General features: G+C 35.7%; 1 protein-coding gene and 1 long non-coding RNA gene across 2 annotated transcripts; both read left to right on the plus strand.

Annotated features, from left to right (window-relative positions):
• The first annotated feature begins 3,463 nt into the window (after positions 1–3,463).
• LOC125647668 (uncharacterized) lies at positions 3,464–7,452 on the plus strand. Its single transcript, XR_007360059.2, has 3 exons — positions 3,464–3,891; positions 4,763–4,912; positions 6,930–7,452. It is a non-coding gene; the product is annotated as an uncharacterized LOC125647668 (long non-coding RNA).
• A 2,347-nt stretch (positions 7,453–9,799) lies between these two features.
• LOC125647658 (uncharacterized) lies at positions 9,800–18,640 on the plus strand. The gene is made up of 5 exons (XM_048874430.2): positions 9,800–11,196; positions 13,898–14,112; positions 16,255–16,353; positions 17,611–17,702; positions 18,298–18,640. The coding sequence occupies exons 1-5, from the start codon at positions 9,800–9,802 to the stop codon at positions 18,367–18,369; spliced, it is 1,875 nt and encodes a 624-aa protein (XP_048730387.2). The 3' UTR covers positions 18,370–18,640.
• Positions 18,641–19,007: the final 367 nt, after the last annotated feature.

Consider the following 19,007-nt stretch of genomic DNA (forward strand, 5'->3'; position numbering starts at 1 on the left):
CTTCACAAATATTACATTTTATTTATAGATGTCGAAAAAAGCATACATGTACGTTTTATTTTGTCAGAACGCACTTGTTCCAGGGGCGGATCCAGGAATTACGGTTACGGGGGCGCCACTTTATAAGGCAGGGGGTCTGGGGGCCGCCTTCAGTGGATCCAGGGCGAAGCCCTGGTAGAGGTCCAGGGGGCGAAGTCCCCGGAAGCTCCTGGGTTTTACAGATTTTATAGGGCTTGAAATATGTCATTTTTATGAGAATGACTCAAATTTTAAGGGTTTCTGGAAAATTTACGTTCTCTCCATAAAGTAATTCAAGAAATCAAACGATTTTGTCATTTATTTCGCCGGGAATGGAAGAAATTATTGCATCTTTTATCGTTTAATACATTTTTCTAAACAAGATACCAAGATTTACCGTAAATTTGAACATTTTGAGGGGGGGGGGTTAAATCCGCCACTGACTTCGCCCTCCCCCTGCAACCCCCCTCCCCCTCCACCAAGGCTTTGTACTGGACTCACTAGGGATCTTAAGACAGTCCCCAGACACCCTTTCGTTCAGAATTATCTAGATCAGCCAGTGGTCAAGTAGGAGACTAGTTTGAATATGCTGATCACATCAGACGCATAAAAGCGATCAATTAATGGGGGGTGTTGGGGGTGGGGGGTGTTACGCCATTACACTTAGCAAATACGGTACATTCCTGCGAAACGTGGTTCCCGAACTTTACCTCTTCAACATCTCGCACATTACCAAATTCGATAAACGAGAACTTAATATTAATCCATTGAATAGTTGTAACAAACCAAACTCGATGTTAACAATTGGTGGGGACCCAAGGGCCGAATTAAGTCCCCAGAATCTACTGAATTTTGACTAAATAAAAATGTGCATGCTTTTCTGGACAGTTTTTTTTTTTTAAATGATCGGGGCGGGTCGCCATTACTAGAGCTAGCTACGTATTCTTAAAAATAACTAGTCCTGCATGGACCTGGTCGCGGTAGCTCAGTAATATATCGCTTGGTTTGTGGGCGAGAGGTCGTGAGTTCGAGAACCGTTACTGTCATTGCCTCATCAAACCTAAGACATAAACAAAGACAGTGATTGCTCCTTTGCCAAACACTCGGCATTTAAAAGTGAGAATCACGGGCCTTTCCGTAATGACCTTAAAAACAGATATTCCGTATCGCTGCACAGGCGTTGGCACGATAAAGAACCGTCATTGCTACGGCCGTGTGTGCTAAGCACGTCTACAGATGTGGTACATTAATTAGTGACGTTAACTAATGAAATCCTTCGTAACAAATCAAAATAAACATTCCCTGGATACAATACAAATGAAAAAAATGGAAAATATATAATACAAATGGAAAATTATACAATACAGATGGAAAATATAGAATACAAATGGAAAATTATACAATACAGATGGAAAATATAGAATACAAATGGAAAATTATACAATACAATTGGAAATTATACAATGCAAATGAAAAATTATACAATGCAAATGGAAAATATAGAATAGAAAAGGAAAATTATACAATACAAATGGAAAAGATCAAATATTGCAACGTTTGACATGCCATAGACGTCAATTGATTTTTTTCTTGTGAAATTGTGGTTATCAGACTTATAAACTCTGCATGTATCTTTTTTCACTCGTATTCATAAACTATAATTTTGTTATAAATTCATGAAAAAGTGTCACATAAGTATTTTGAATATGTGATGTTTTCATGTATAATGTATTGTTTTTCTCTTTAATTACATTGTATGTCATTTATCTTCAATTTCAACTACCGTATTGACGCGCTCCGACGATTATCGACAATGTTTATTGATAATCTAACTGTCGGCTTACCTCCTCCCACTAGTTATTTTAACCCCGCCTACTGGTACTACTGGGACTGCTTTTCGGTTTGTTTACTGGGACTGCTGTGGGTCTGTTCTGGGGCTGCTAAGCAGTCCCAGAGCAGTCCAAGAAAGCAGTCCCCGGGATTGCTCTGGGACTGCTTTCTGTGAGGTTGGTACTGTAGGTCCACATCATATTCGCATAAAAGTTTACCCTGTCCCATTGAGAGTTTTGAATACATTATTTGAAAGAAAAAACAAAAACAAAGCTAGTCCATACAATTCTCTCACCAGAGGGCGCGTTACGCAAGCTTCACTTACACCTTTGTCAACGCTTGAAATCACGTGACAATATAAGTACATGATAAAAACTGTCATTCTCATTTCCTTTCCCTTTAAAAATTCTGGCAACAGATGATACATCAGGCTCTTTTCATAGCCCACTGACACATTTTAAAGAACATTTTAACCATTTAGTTGTTTGTCTCTTATCTTACAAGTTTTATCATATTTGTTGCAGCCTTTCTTACTTTTGATTCCATGTTTACATTAAATCTCCACCGCGTGATTGCCCTACATTCATACCCATATTACGAAGTAGTTCCAAATTTAGGATAAGAAAACAGCGGTTTCAAACAATTTACAGTAAACATCAATCGAATTGCACCAAAAGCATTTCATAATATGACTGAATATTTAGTCCAAGACATAAATGTTGGATATTAGAAACTTTTACAAAATTTTTCTAAAAAGCCGTTGACAAGAGGTATAGTGCGAGTAGCCTATTTCAAGTCAAAGTCTTCATAACTGTGTTGAATTCCGTCGAAGATTTTGGTTCAAGTATGAAAAAGAACTTTATACATGCACCTTGTCAAAATGGATAACAAGTATAAGAGGAATATTAAAAATACAAAAGTACATGTACGTACTATCTATCCTTCTGAGTGTATTAAACCAGAAGTGATAAAATATGCCAATGAAAAGGTGAATATAGCGAATAGTGAACAATCTCATAACTACTATAAGTATAACGGATACAAAATGGAGAGTTTGGCAAACACGGACCCCTGGACCAGAAGTGGGATCAGGTGCCTAGGGGGAGTAAGCATTCCCTGTCGACAGGCCACACCCGCCTTGAATCCTATATCTTGTTCAGGTAAACGGATCAATCCGTAGTCAGAATCAGTGTGCCAAGAACGGACTAATAATCGGTATGAAAGGACAGGGTATATTGGATCAATTTCCCATTTTTGCGTAGCAAATTTTTATAAAACCTGCATATTGTGTTTATGTATCTCAACTGATTCGATACACAAGAGCTTATTCTGAGTATCGAGAAAAGTTACTGATAAATAAGTTTATATCACAGCAGCTTCGTTTAAAGTCAGCATTTCGCAAGTTCTATGTTTGTTACAGCGACATAAGCTACAAATCAACCATCTAACGTGTTTCATAGCGATTGTTACGACACTCTTTATAAAATAATTTTGACTACAGATTACTCCGTTTACCTGATCAAAAGATACGACTAGGCAAGTATGAGCAACCACCAACCGGTGCTTATTCCTCCTAGGTACCTGGTCCCACATCTGAAGTTTCCAGGGGCCATATTTACTAAAGTTCGTAGACGTAGACGTAAACGTAGGATTTACGTCTGACTTAAGATTAGAGTTACGTACTCATAAAATGGTATTCACAAAACCGTTCGTAGCCGCAAACGTAACTTACGATGTACGATTGCACTTACGCGTGCGCAGTGGCTATTTTCACTTCGAAGCGTAAAAAGTGTGAATTTGCTCATTTACTTTGAATTCCCTGCGCTACCGCCGCATTATGACGAAAAAGAACACAGAACTTTGTGAGAAAGCAACGAATTTCAACGTATACGTATGCCTGCCAACGGCATGTCGATCAACTGTACCGTTATTCAGTGTTGTTTACAAATCCAAACGGAAGGTTCATCAAATTTAACGCATTTGACTTGTGCATGGATCTGCGATGCTGTTGGTGTTCAAAAAGAAGTCGGCATGGACTGACAAGTAAGTTAAGTTGTTTGTGTAGTAATAACCTTAAATGTTTTACCACTGACTACTCGTTACTAGGCCCCTAAATAATGTTAAATTGACTTCAAGGGGATTCAGTACATGACACACATCGCAAAATCACAGTCCCTTATTCATTTTGTTCTCAACCTATGTATCTGCTATAATGCCTGGATCTTAATTTCTAAATAGTGAGCACATATACATATGTGTTAGTTATTTACAATTTTATATGTGCCCACTATTAACACATTAAGACACAAGCTCATTTATGTACATGGTAACTTCAAACTTTTGACAATACCACAATTGAAATTCAAAATTATTTATCCCATTTTTTTAATTTCATGACTGGGACAACATCAAAGCAGTATCATAGCTACCAGTACACAAGTACGCACATGCTTTCACATCATTTCGCAAAAAGAAAAACAACAATATTGGTGAAAAATGAATCTAAAATATACATTATATATACAGGCACTAATTCTAAAATGTGTGATTTGTACGTGCCCCTCTATTGCTGCATTTGCATGGTTATAAAATATGAAAATTATTATTGCTTTAACAATATATACTCTGGGCAAACAGGTAGATAGGGTGAATGAAATCTGTACCAGATGAGAACAGTTACAGTCTCTTTTAGCATCATTTCAATTATTGCTTGTGCACATCCATGTGCAAAACTTTCAGAAAATATTGTGAAACAAAATCGCATTCAAATACAGTTGTACAACTGTGTGAAGTCAGTGTTAATTTATTTAATGTAGAATAACATTGACTATATATTAATTGGAGATATTAGGTGTGATATACATGTAACATGCACTAGATATCCAAGTTAGCTGACCTCTGGTATTTTTCAAAGGGTCATAAAAGTGGTCAAGAAATAAATTGCCAACAGACAGCAGCATTCCTTGATTTAGATGCATTTCTCTTCATGTCCTCTCCTGAAAGATTTTTCATGATGTCTCAGGGTTAGGATTGGGATGCAAGATGTACAGTACATATATATAATGTAAGTATATCCACTGTTTGTACACATTTAATCATTTCTGTACTTACAAAGTTTTAAAAAATCCAAAACAAATTATGGTACATGATGTAATGATTTTTGTAATGCATTGATGATTAAATCCTTAGGCAAAGATTTAAGAACATAAATTTATGAGTTTTTATGATCAAAGTTTGTCCATTTTGCATGTTTTGTACCTGTCTGTCTAAGCATCTCTTCACCTCTTTGGCAAATAGAAATTTAACCAATCTAAGGACATACACTATGTTTCTTTGAAATTATTTTTTATCTCCTCGATATTAAAAATTCTTGCATGATTTCCAAAATAATAGCAGTAATTTTGTCACCAAAATTTGAAATCAACACTCAATAAAAATTGCTCTATATTATATAGTTCTGATCAGTAATAACACATGTATTCAGTTATTTGAAACACCTTTTAATCTCAAAGCAAGCAAATGAATATATGTAATTTTGGTGATTAAAATAATTATTATCTTGCAAGCCAATAATTCTTCTTTATATATTTCTTTACACTAAAAGCGGTTATCAAATGTACTTTTATTAGGTCACCTGAGTTTACTCAGTAACCTATTGCAATTAGTTTTCATCCGTCGTGCGTTAACAATTGAACATTTTTAACTTCTTAATAACTACCAGTCCAATTCTTTTCAAATTTGGTATGAAGCATCATTGGGACAAGGGGGACCAATTTTCAAAAATCTTCTTATCAAGAAACACACATATAAGAAAACCTAAATGCATAGTGATGTAAATTTAATTTCCTCCAGAGTAAGGGTTTTGACCCCAGGGTGGGGCCAAACTTAGTATATAGTATTTATGTGTAAGTTTGATGATACTGTATAAAATATAAATGCAGAAAAGGATGTACAAAAAATGGTGAATTTCACAACCCAGGGTTATGACTTTAAGATGAGTCCAAATTAGTCTTATCTTTAGATGTTTTCATGTGAATACACCTATTTAAATCCTTTCATCAGTGTATGCACTTTGAGGGATGTGAAGTTTTAAGAACACATCTTGTTTTATACTGTTGCTGAACATTAGAATATAATTTGCTTAGATATTTAGAACAGGAATTTTTTTCTAGATTTCATAGTCCGTGGAAGTAATGATACTTTTCCACTAGTATTCAGGTGACCGATAAGGCCTGTGGGTCTCTTGTTAGGTTTCTGTTGTTTTTTTTGTTTTTTTTATTTTACTAAAGAAATATTTTTATTTGTCAGTAATACATATTCCTTTGCCATTGGGAGATTTTGAGAGATAAAAATGGTTGCCATCACTTTCACAGCAAATATGCCCCTTTAAATTTATAATGTTGTACTACCATGTATTATATGTCAGCCTGAGTAGCTCAGTGCAAAGGTACCAGGTTCAATACTCAAGTCAATTGTGCTAAAGATTTTTCTCACCTTCTTTGCTACATTAAAATCCCATTCATATACCTTACTGCAGTACATATCAGCTGATTTTACATTTTTACTTGCCACAACCGGGAACTATCAAAATATGTTAACTCTAGACTAATTAAACCTGAGAATTTTGTAGAAAGAAAATAGAATGCAAGTGAATTGTACCTGAAATGTCACAAAAAATTATTTTTTATTTATAAACGTGAATGACCTTAACTGAAACTTACCATTCTTGGTTAAAAAGTATTTTTTTTCTGGTTTGGAAAGAAGCCAATTTCATTACAAGGGGAATGGTTAATGAAAAAATACTAAAGTTGACCTTGGGGTCATTTGAAATGTTTTTCTTAATATGGGCTCTTTGGGTTATAAATCATTAAAATTAGGAACTGTAGGTGATACTTAATGATATCTTCCCAGATATGGTGTACGGTAGATAAATATAATGTAAATAAAATCAGTATTATCACAATTTTACAGTTTATTTAACTAACAATTATGTTGCATGTATTTTTCAAGCCTTATGAATTTTGATTGCAGTGTAATGACAGTTTTTTATTTAAATCAATGTAATACTATTATTTTTCTAGGTCTATGGGTACATTGCTGTAATGACCTGCAAAATCTTTTGCGAAAGCGAGAAATGTTCATCTTCCATTCCATGACTGTGTAAAAGGACGAGCAGAGGAATGATTCAAAAATATATGGCAGGATTGAGAATCTAACCCATGACCCGTAGTCTGGTACTCTATCCACTGATCAATCCATGCTGATGGTCCATCTGCTACATTGATGTCATCTTATATATTTATTTATTCATTTATATCAAATGGACATTTAAAAATTGACAGTAAAATAAAAAAAAGTTTGATATTCAGCAAAATAGAATTTGTTACAATACATGTTTAAGAAATTAAGTACATGTACATGCATTGTTATGCATACAATTATGTACATGTAATTATATTTGTTAATAGATAAATTTTTAGATGAATTTTCATGTTGTTATTGATATTGACATGTACATGTATTACTTCCATTTCTAGAATGATTTTAACATTTTGATATTAAAAAGATGACATAATAAATAAATCTTAAATATTTGTCAACAAAGTTGTCTGGTGGGTTAAAATTTGTAAAGAGGAGCATTAGTACATATGTCGGTTTAATGTGAGAAGCCTTCAGAATGAACTTTTATCAGTGAGATTTTTGTAAATTGGAGGGGGGGGGGTGGGCTTCAACAAAATAATATGTATGTTGAAGGCATCATCCTTGGAGTTTGGTAATATACACTGCAAAGACTTTTACCTAGCTGATCACATATAAAGGTCAATTACATACAAATCATGAATGGTAGAAAGATTCATATATATGCATTATCAATGAAGGTTTGACTCCTGTAGGATTATAGTTAAAGGAAATGGCACTCTGAAAGATTGAAAGTCTACACATGACTACACTAGTAGGCATCACAATTGCTCTCTGAAACAAATTACACAAAATTGTATTCTTGGAATGAAATGCATATCTTTTTTTTTTTAAAGAAATATTTATTTAGAGGCTCATTTCCCTGTTGTGTAAGTTACAATGTAACAAATAGTTATTTGGACTACCAATATTTGCTTATAACCACAAAGTAAAGATCACATATCTATAAGTATAGAAATAGTTTTTCTAGAGCTGTCAATCACCATGTATTCTTGTACACACAGTGACTCTCTTCTTTTCAAATCTAAAGCATTGCATGTTTGATTGCATAGATATACATTAATTCTACCATGTTTGGAAAATTAAAAAAAAATGTATTTCCCTGAAAGATGCTAGACCTACCCTATATAATAAAATAAATGGCAAATATTCTTTTTTTTTAAAATAACCTGCATGACTAAAATAAAAAGCTTCCCAATTATTTCTAAAGGCAAGGTTAGATCCACCCAGTCTGATTAAAATCAAATTTCGCACTTTGCTCGATATACGGACAGCGACTGTCCGTATATCGAGCGAAGTGAGAGGTTTGATTTTAAATGAAACTGAGATCCGCCACAAGGTAAATTAGATCGGGCTCAAAATTTTGAGAATTGTCACACAATTGCAGATGATCTCAAAGAAAACGATAATCTGAATAAATACAATTAATTTGTGTATTACTAACCAGCTTATATGCATCTAGAGGGTTTGTAAGGTCTTTACGCAAGAAATTATCGATAAAAATGACAAGTCACCATTTGCTTTGTTTATTCTTAAAGTTACGATCAGCTTACGTGTACTAGTATAGCACACGTAGAGTTACGCGTATTTCTGACGTAAATCTACGTCTACGACTGTTAGTGAATACCGTCCCACACGTAAACGTACGCTACGTCTAGATTTACGCTACGTTTACGTCTACGAACTTTAGTAAATATGGGCCGTGGGGTCCGTGTTTGCCCTACTCTTAAGTATGTTTTCTTTGTGGGATTTATGAGATTAATTGATGTTGGAGTAATCAGTTCGAACCACATCCCTGCCTCACGAGAGTAAGGGACTAGACTCGGCTTTGTAGTATTTTCAATAATGAAGAGCTCAATTTACCTTTAGATAAATCATATATTTTTTTATTTCTATTAAATATTCGTGTTTTTGACAAATAAAGACCGAAAACACAACTTGTAACAAATATTATGAATCGATACCAATAGCAAAAAGAGTTCGAATTGACTGCCTACCTAACATGGTTACGTCAACGAATGAAATCATTTGAAGCTGTGAGTTTTCGGGTTGTTTGGAGCTTTAATGAATATTTGAAGGTATGTTTGGATACCAGTATAGTAGAAAAATATGTTAAGAATCTGTTATATTGCATTTATGAGACGGCAATACAAGAATACGATACGAAGCCTCAATCGTGCGCAGCTTTCAATGCGCCGTAAATCGAAGGTTTTCAGAAGGGGTAGATCTATAGTTATCTGATCTGTCCCAATATTTTTTTTTCAGATCCACAGTTCTGCAGCTAAATCGATGTTTGTTATCTTTCATTTTCATACCATGTAAATCCCGAAACATATAACAAGAAAAGACTCAACAAATACTGCGGATAGAAAAAGAACTAGGGTGGACACTGAGAATACCCGTATATTTATAAGTTTGTGTCAATATATACTAGCGCAGTAAGAAAATGGAAACGGGGAGGTCAAAATGCATTGTGACGTCATTTCCAGAACATCGTATGACACGACAGAACATCGACTCAGTCTATTCAATATGAAAATGTTGATCAAGTCAAATAGATCAATGGAATTGGATTTCACAAGTCGAAATACAATCATTTCACTTCAAAATTATCGCATCAAATCTGCCTTAATTATCTACAGTGTATATATTAATACAATAAACTGTCGCAAATAAATCTTAATACAATAATCAGTCATGTGAATTATCTAATTTCTTTCACATCAGTTTATTTCAGTAGTGTATGACAAATATGAAGAAAGGAAAAGTGAATCCCGAACTTCCAGACATTGAGGTCAAATCCGTGATGTCCGATAGATCTGCATTCTCCGCGGGTAGTGCACAAGAACTGGTGCAGAAGAATATTCAGAAGACGGGAAGCTGTCGGCGTATCCTGGAGCATTGGAGAATGATCCTCGTCATCATTGTTCCTATCGTTGCCATGATAGTCTTTTCATCCGTCAACCTTAGCGAGGCAATACAGCTGAAGATGGCCACTGATTCCGCCATTACGCAGATCAACTCCGCTCAACTGGTTGCCAGTCTCATTCAGATGCTTCAGCGAGAGAGGGGACGATCCACCATTTATCTCAGCATTAATAGAAACATGTCAGAAGCGCGGAATTTACTCCGGATAGCGCGACAGAACACGAACAATAGTTTTAAAAATCTGCCCTTAGGGAGTAAAGTATTCTCTGTGAATAATGTAGAATGCATAAAAAGTGACATACTTTCAAATATAAATGAAATGAGAGACAAAGTATGGGAATTTACTGTTACGGTGTCCGAGGTGTTAGATTTTTATACGTGTGTAAATAACGTCTTGATGGATGAGATCTTATCCGATATAGAAGTCCCTGAAGGAAAGCATCTCTACTCCAAACTAGTTGTGCTTATGGCCCTTCTCCGCCACATGGACCTCGTTGGTATTCAGAGGGCTAAAATAGGCTATCTCTTAACAACGTGTGGATTTACCGACAGTGAATTCCTAGCATATAGATACATTGAAGGAAAAGCAAAGTCATATCTAGATATGGTATTTGCCTATGATTCAAGTAAAAAGAACTCATATAAAGAGAACGGCTTAAACCCGGATGAATATCTCCAGGACGTTAGACAAAGAGTCTGGTCAAACAGTTATTTTTCAGTATGCATGAACCAAACTGAAGATGAAAGATTTGCGATGAGCAGTGAATGGTTTCAAAACATCACCCAAATTATTGACTTAGATTTTCTTGTTCACCATGATTCTTCTAAGGTGTTGAAGGAGAATCTCTCAGACATCCGAAGTGAGACTGAGTTTCGATTCGCATTGTATATTTCCCTACAGGTGTTTGTGTCGTTATCGAGTTTCACATTGCTAGCGTGGTATATAACATGCATAAACAAAATGACGTTACGATTGGCTAAGTATGCCAGTAATATCAAGTCCAAAACAAAGGAACTGGCCGTGGAAAAGCGCCTCACCGATAAACTTCTATATCGTATGTTACCTATGAAAATTGCAATGCAGCTGAAATCGAGTGGATGCGCTCCTGCTGAGGAATTTTCCCAAGCTTCTGTCTATTTCAGTGACATTGTTGATTTCACCGCCATGTGTTGCAGATGCTCCCCTATGCAAGTTATTGACCTGCTGAACGAAATATATTCGTAAGTTGGATATTACCTGAGAAAATTTCTGTCTGATAGTATCTAATATTAATTTTTATATGAATTTTTCGAATATATTTATTTGAAACGGTAATTTTAGGAGTAATTCAAGCCATCAAATGTCTCCATACCCGCAGGACGCAAGATGCGCCTATTTCTGCTGAATATCTATATACAATTCTAGGGTATGTTAGAGACGCACCCAAAAATACAGACTGGCGAAAACTCCGGGAGTAATACAATGTCATACTTAAAAATCCCAAGTCACGTTAGATACATACACATACATAATCAATTGAAATTTCAAATATCTAAACAGTCTACTCCGGATATATTGAAATTCAGAGGACCGACCTAAATTGTTCATTATATCCAAAGTTCATATAACCAATGCTGAATTACATAAATATTGTTACTGAGGGATTTATTTCAACTTCAAAATAACAGATAGTTCAATATAACCGACTTCAATATAAGTAGAGTGGACTGTATTTAAATTTCAATATACATGTATTCGTCTTCCTAGTCCTGACGAGGCATACTACTTGTAAAGTTAGACTGACGAAGTCATCACTGCCTTCATGTGTTCATTGTATATAGATAAGAGATCATGATAACAAAAAGGTGTAAACATTTACGAAATAGTGTTGAATATTGAGAATTCATCAATATGATAAGAAAGGTATTGTTGATATATTTTGTAATGTGCTGCTAAGTCGGCATTTTATCAGTCACAATTTAAATTCAAACGTAGTTAGATTGCTCACTTCGCAACAGCGAGGTTACCGGTTCGATTCTTGATCCCGCCCACGACTTCAAATCTTAAGACGTTAATATATGTAGTAGAAAGTTGAAGATAACGAACAGTGATCAATCTCATAATTCCTATAAGGAATACAAAATAGAGAGTTGGGCAAACACATACCCTAGATATACCAAAGGTAAGATCGAGTGTCTAGGAGGAGTAATCATCCCCTTTCGATCGGTCACACCCGCACCGTTAGCCCTGTGTCTTGATCAGGTAAAACGGAGTAATCCGTAGTCAAAATCAGTGTGCCAAGAACGGCCTAACAATCGGTATGGAACACTTCAGACAGCATTTGACTCAATGACAGGTTATATTGGCAAATTAGATCATTATAATGACCATATAATTTTCGAAATGTTTACTTTAAATTATAATGTTTACGTCCATGTAACTCCAACTTGTTTGTCTGTAGCCTGTCCCATTTAAAAACTGATCATACGCAGAAAAATCGCTTGTGTATCGAATCAGTTGAGAAATTTAAACACCATATCCAGATGATCATGGAATATTACAACTTAGATTGGGAGGTTGACGATGGATGGAGAAGCTGAAATCATCCTGTTTGTCATAAAGTTGAGTTGTTAGTTTGTCGTCAATATTCAATTTTGATGAAACATCTCGAAGCGCCTGGTATTAGAAGATACATGTATTCACAGGTCTTTTGTATGTTACTTGATAACGGAGGTATCATGTTGGCACGATGCAAAATTAAAAAAAAAAATGTTACGGGGCCATAATCGTCATTCAGAGGTCAAAATCTGTGATACTTTACCGACTTCTGTTGACGATAATTCTAAAACAGCATATTCACACTACAGAACATGTAAAATGTAAGGACAACTCATTAGAAATCTTTGAAATGAAAGGCTTAAAAGATAACGAAGTGATCAATCTCATAACTCTTATAAGCAATACAAAATAGAGAGTGTGGCAAACACGGACCTCTGGGTATACCAGAGGTTGGATCAGGTGCCTAGGAGAAGTAAACATCCTCTATCGACAGGTCACACCCGCCGTAAGCCCTATATATTGATCAGGTAAACCGAATTATCCGTAGTCAAAATCAGTGTGTCAAGAACGGCGAAATAATTGGTAATAGCAATGCACAGTGCAGAAAGTTGAGAAAGGTTTTACCTTAAAATGTATTACACCGATTACATTTCTATCCATAGAAGAATCCTGTATAAACCTAGAGGGGCATTTCAAACCATGAATTGTGCTGTACTTTTGACTGCTTCGAACTTCGATAAATGTTAACGGCAAACAAACAACTGACAAACAGGATGTCTCGAGCTTCTCTATCGTCTGGTTCCCATATTTATGTAGCAATATTCCATTATTACCTGCAGATGGTATTTATGTGTCCCAACTGATTCGATAACGGAGAGATTGTTCTGCTTATGGCAAGTTTTTAAATCGAGGCAGACTACTGACAAACAAGTTGATGTTATAGGGGATCAAAAGTTTAATTATTTAAAGTCAACATTTCGAAAATTCTATTGATTGTTATAATGATCTAGGTTGCCAGAACAACTGGGTCAATTTGCGTCAACTGCTGTCTGACGTGTTTCACACCAATTACAAATGTATTAGTCCGTTTTTACACACTGATTTTGACTACGGATTACTCCTTTTACTTGATCAAGATATGTGGCTCACGGCGGGTGTGACCGGTCGACAGGGGATGCTTACTCATCCAAGGCACCTGATCCCACCTCTGGTATATTCAGGGGTCCGTGTTTGTCCAACTCTTAATTTTGTATTCCTTATAGGAGTTACAAGATTGATCACTTTTCGTGATCTTCACCTTTCATATTCTACTTTTGACCACAGCTATTTCGTTTCTATTAATAGTTTGATGTAAATGCATTCCTAATATTTCATATCTTTCAGTCTGTTTGATGACTGTATTGACAAGTATGACGTCTACAAGGTTGAGACAATCGGAGATGCCTACATGGTCACCAGTGGAATCCCTGTTCCAAATGGCAACTCTCATGCGTTGCATATCTGTAATATGTCACTGGATATTCGAGACAACATGGCGCACTTCCGGTCTCCTATACACGCTGAAGATGTGATTAGGATACGCATTGGTATACATTCAGGTGAGGTAACATTCATTGCACTTGTGATTTCTGACCCATTTCGTGTAGAGGCATGCTGTATTTGGGCATAAGGAGTGACCAATCACACACGAGGGTATTATGTATTTGGACCAAAATGGTATCTTGTTATTTGTATAATGCTGCATGTTTTTCCAGTGTATAATATTCGTAAGGAAATTAAGAAATAATATTAAGTTTATACGCAGTTGGGAATTTTCCACCAGCTGAAAATATTACTTTTAGTCAGGGGCGGATCCAAGAATTCCGGTTATAGGGGGAGCAACCTTGTGAGGCAGGGACTCTTGAGGCCCCCAGTGGGTGGTCCAGCTCCTGGCTTGTACAGATTCTATAGGACTTGAATTATATCTCCTATGTAATCATTTTTATTATTTTCTGTCATTTCAAAAACCATGAAATTAATAAGATGTCGTAAATTCTAATAAATCAAACGATTTTGTCATTTATTTCTTTGAGAGTGGAAGAAATTCTTGCTTCTTTTATCGTTTACATTATTCCAAACAAGAGACCACGATTTACTTTAAATTAAAAACAAAATTAGGGAGGGGGACACTTTAGTCATCATTAAAAAGCAAACAGGATTGTAAATTTGCTAATGACCCATTCATTTATTGAATGAATATTTTTCTACACGTCTCGGCAACCAAGAAGTTAAGTCGCTGAGAGCACCCTCTATTAAAGGGACTGGTTCAAGATCCCCCTCCCCCAATTTTGTTTTTCACTTTTAATGATCAAAATCTACTGTCAAATGTGTTCAAATGGTTTTACAATAAAACTTAAGGTTATACATTGTGACAGAAGGTCAATGTAGAGTTTATTATTTGTTGTGTAAACAAAGATTGAGGTATGGTATTGTTTACGATGTTTTCAAAATGATTGGATATCGATCTAAGTTTATTATATATACCACATTTCTGGTATTCTTTAGGTAAAATATGTCATTTGAAGGGTAAATTTGTGACTGTGCAAAATTAATATGTACAATTACAAAATCATCATTTCAATGGTTGTTTGTAAACATAAAATATACTAGAGTCTTTGTTTAAATAACACAGAGCTGAAGCTAAATTATTGCTCTTATCCTTACATTTGCCAGGTTCAAATTTTCGTTGTCAACATCAAATGAGTTACATAAATGTATATTTTTAATTCTTAACATCAAAGCTGAAAAAATAGGTTGTTTTTTTTTCTTCAAAAATCGTGAACCAGTCCCCTTAAAAGAGAAAGTCACATGTTATTGGGATTTGACTTTAATAACGAGGACCTTTGTCAGAGAAAGTGTTGGCACTATAAATATCCCTCACCATGCATAGGAAGGACAAAATTTATTGGATTTCACCTACAGCTGATGGTTTCTCTAGAAGAATGATTTTTTTTCAAATGTGACGTAAAATACACACCAAAAAAAAAAAAAACCCAGAAGAAAGCAAAGAATTTCTTTGTATTTATAAACTAACATATTGTAAATTTCATAATCCCAGGTATAGGGAGTTCGGTTTCAGAGTGAGGCAAAAATCATTTAAAAGATTTCTTTTAATTCCAAAATAGACGTGTAGTGTTAATATTGCATATATTATATAAAGTGTTTAATCCTGATTAATATTAGAATTTAGCTAGGGTATACAAAACAGGGAGATTAGTATCGATCCCGTAGCCTATAGGGCTAGTCAGACGTTTAACTAATCATTAGGTGACCGTTAGGACCTGTGGATCTCTTGTTTAGACAGGAAAAGCCCAGCAATTTACAAACAAACGAAATTAGTACAGCAGTAGGCTTTTTGATATAGTAGATATTATTAATTCAGATAATACCAGACTGCGTTCATCATCACTGTAAGAAACAGTCCAACAGAAAATCAAGCGAAGCCATTGAACTTCCCATGTATTTCATGAGTCGAAGATATTTTCAATGCACAATTTCAATCATATAATAAACTTTGCGTATGAAGTTGAATAAATCTTTTCCCAAAACATATTATAGCAGTATATAAGACGATCTATGACAAATTACATACAATTCCACGATTATGCCTCTACCGTGTCCTAGCGCCACGATTTTCTTTCTTTCTGGGAAACGATGCTTATTTGTTACTTTAACACTAATATGTATTGGTATCATTTCAGGTCCCTGTGTGACTGGAGTAGTAGGGAGGAAGATGCCTCGATACTGTCTGTTTGGTGATACCGTCAATACGGCTTCCAGAATGGAGTCAACAGGCGAAGGTTTGACAAAATATAACAGAAAAGTGAACAGAACCCAAATTAAAGATTGCCATGTTCCTTTAAGCAATATTTTTTATGATTCCTTTTTAGATCACATGTGCTCAATCTCAAAATGCTTCGTAAACAATTGTAAAACTTGTGATATACTGATCTCTAGAAATTCATTTAATAGTAATATCACTGGACGTGGTTTCTGTACCAAAACATTTGATGATTTAACTTGTAATCTTCCAACGTTGTCATAGACGAAAATATTTCACACATATGGTGACGTCACCATTGCCGCTGAAGGGCTGTAAATGTTGGCCTTTGATTGGCGCTTACGGCCTTTGTGCAGGGAGGGATCTTTATCGCGCCACACCTGCTGTGACACGGGACCTCGATTTTTGTGGTCCCATCCGAAGGACCGCCCCATTCAGTAACCTCTTACGACAAGCAAGGGGTACTGAGTACCTATTCTAACCCGGATCACCACGGAACAACAACTGTAGGTAAAGCACTGTAAACCTAGACCTACATGTGGTGATCAGGGTTGTAGCAGTGAGGGTTCTTTTAACTTGTAGATACTTTCTGTATCTGTCGGAAAGCTGGACCATCTTTAAAGTCACATCCAAAAGATTCAGATCCTCACTTCAAACAAAGAAGTTGATGTTACAGGGTTTTTAACAGTTTCGTTTAAAGTCAACATTTCATAAATTATATGGTCGTTATAACGATCTAGTTTGCCAGTATAACATGTCACTGAGTCAAATGCTGTCTGGCGTGTTTCATACCAATTGTTACGCTATTCTTTACACACTAATTTTGTCTACGGATTACTACATTTATCTGAACAGGATATGGGGTTCACGGCGGATGTGACCAGTCAACAGGGGATGCTTACTCCCCCAAGACACCTGACCCCATCTCTTGTACATGTATATCAAGGGATCCGTGTTTGTCCAGCTCTTAATTTTGTATTCCTGATAGGAGTCATTGGGAGTTATCACTCTTCGTTATCTTTACCTTTCCAAATGCGCAGCATTTGGCGAAGGAGGAATCAGTACCTATCTTTACGTCTTAAGTTTCAGCGCGTGCGAAGCTTGAACTCATGACCTTCTAGTTACGAAGTTAACGCTCTACCACTGCCTTATCGCGCCCGGTGATGGTGAAGGCGGATGCAAATAGATTCAGATTGAAACCAAAAAAAAAAAAAACAAAAAAACAAAAACAACAACATTATTACATTATTGTGATTAGGTTTTCCCTCTCATTCAGGTGGAAGAATACAAATCAGTTCCACAACTTGTGAAATCATCAGTCAGTATAATACATTCCAATGCACACCGAGGGGAAAGATGGAAATCAAGGTGATGTAATCAACTATAATATGAAAGTTTGATTGCGATGCACCATATATATTTCAGTTTAATGTGATTGTTGTAGATAATTGGGTCTTGCTGTTAGTTCAGCTACCTGGTAGTTAAACCCTGTGGTTGTGCTTCTTAAAAGTGTTGCCGATATACATTGTAACAATTGTTAGGTCGTTCTTTACACACTGATTTTGACTACGGATTACTCCGTTTACCCGATCGAGAAATACGGCGGGTGTGACCGGTCAACAGGTGATGCGTACTCCTCAAATGTATATGATGCCACCTCTGGTATGTCTAGAGTTTGTGTTTGTCCTACTCTTAATGCTTTACTCTTTATAGGAGTTAATGACTGTTCGTCATTTTCACCTTTTCATCAGACAATTGACGGGTAAATTGTGATCAGAAAAGCTCAGTCTAACCTATGGACCACGCAGGCTAAAAGGATTAATAGCCCAATATTGTGGGACAAAGGAAAAAATATGGAATGAGATTATAGAGTTATCTAAGACTAACTCTGATATCTATAATTAATGACGATTTCATTGTTCAAAATGTTTTTTATTTTTTGATTATTCATTTTGCATTACAGGGTAAAGGAGAAATGATGACTTACTGGTTGGATACGTCGAATCAGAAACCAATAGTTACACTTGTTTGTTAAAAACATCCGTCACTTGTGTAAAACATGTGATACACGAGACAAACCCCTAAATCTTGTACTAAGTCATCGCCCTATAAACCCATTATCTTACAGTGACCCTCGTCTTCATCGAATGGGTTGAACAATAGCTGCGCCACTGACACGCCTTGGATTTCACTTGTTGGAGAAGAGTTTGGATGAAATTTGATCACACTTTTATTTAATGTACATTTTATCAGAATCCGCTTTCAATTTTATATTTTGAAATGAAAATTTACCCAAGATCAAAAAAGAGGAACGTGAATTTTGTCTTGTTTTCTCTGCACATCACGAGGTATAGGAACACGAAGGAAGGAAGCTAAGATAATTTGGAACGAATTTACTTTGCTGCCCCCCCCCCCCCCAAAAAAAAACCGCGTTAAACTATAGTACGCCGAAGGCGTCTTCCTTTTAATATGAAATTGCGTTAGCGATTGCCAAATTTGAAAAATAAGCCCTTTTTCAGGGTTTTGGCCAAAAATTTGAATTCCTTGACATTTTTTAACATTTTTGACATTGTTAAAAACATGAAACTAGAATATGACAGGATATTGACTGTTTATTTGCATTACGTATTACATTTTTGATATACAATTGTAGCATCTGGTGTTTTCATCTCT

This window comes from Ostrea edulis, chromosome 6 (genome assembly GCF_947568905.1).
Source record: "Ostrea edulis chromosome 6, xbOstEdul1.1, whole genome shotgun sequence".
Lineage (NCBI taxonomy): Eukaryota > Metazoa > Mollusca > Bivalvia > Ostreida > Ostreidae > Ostrea > Ostrea edulis.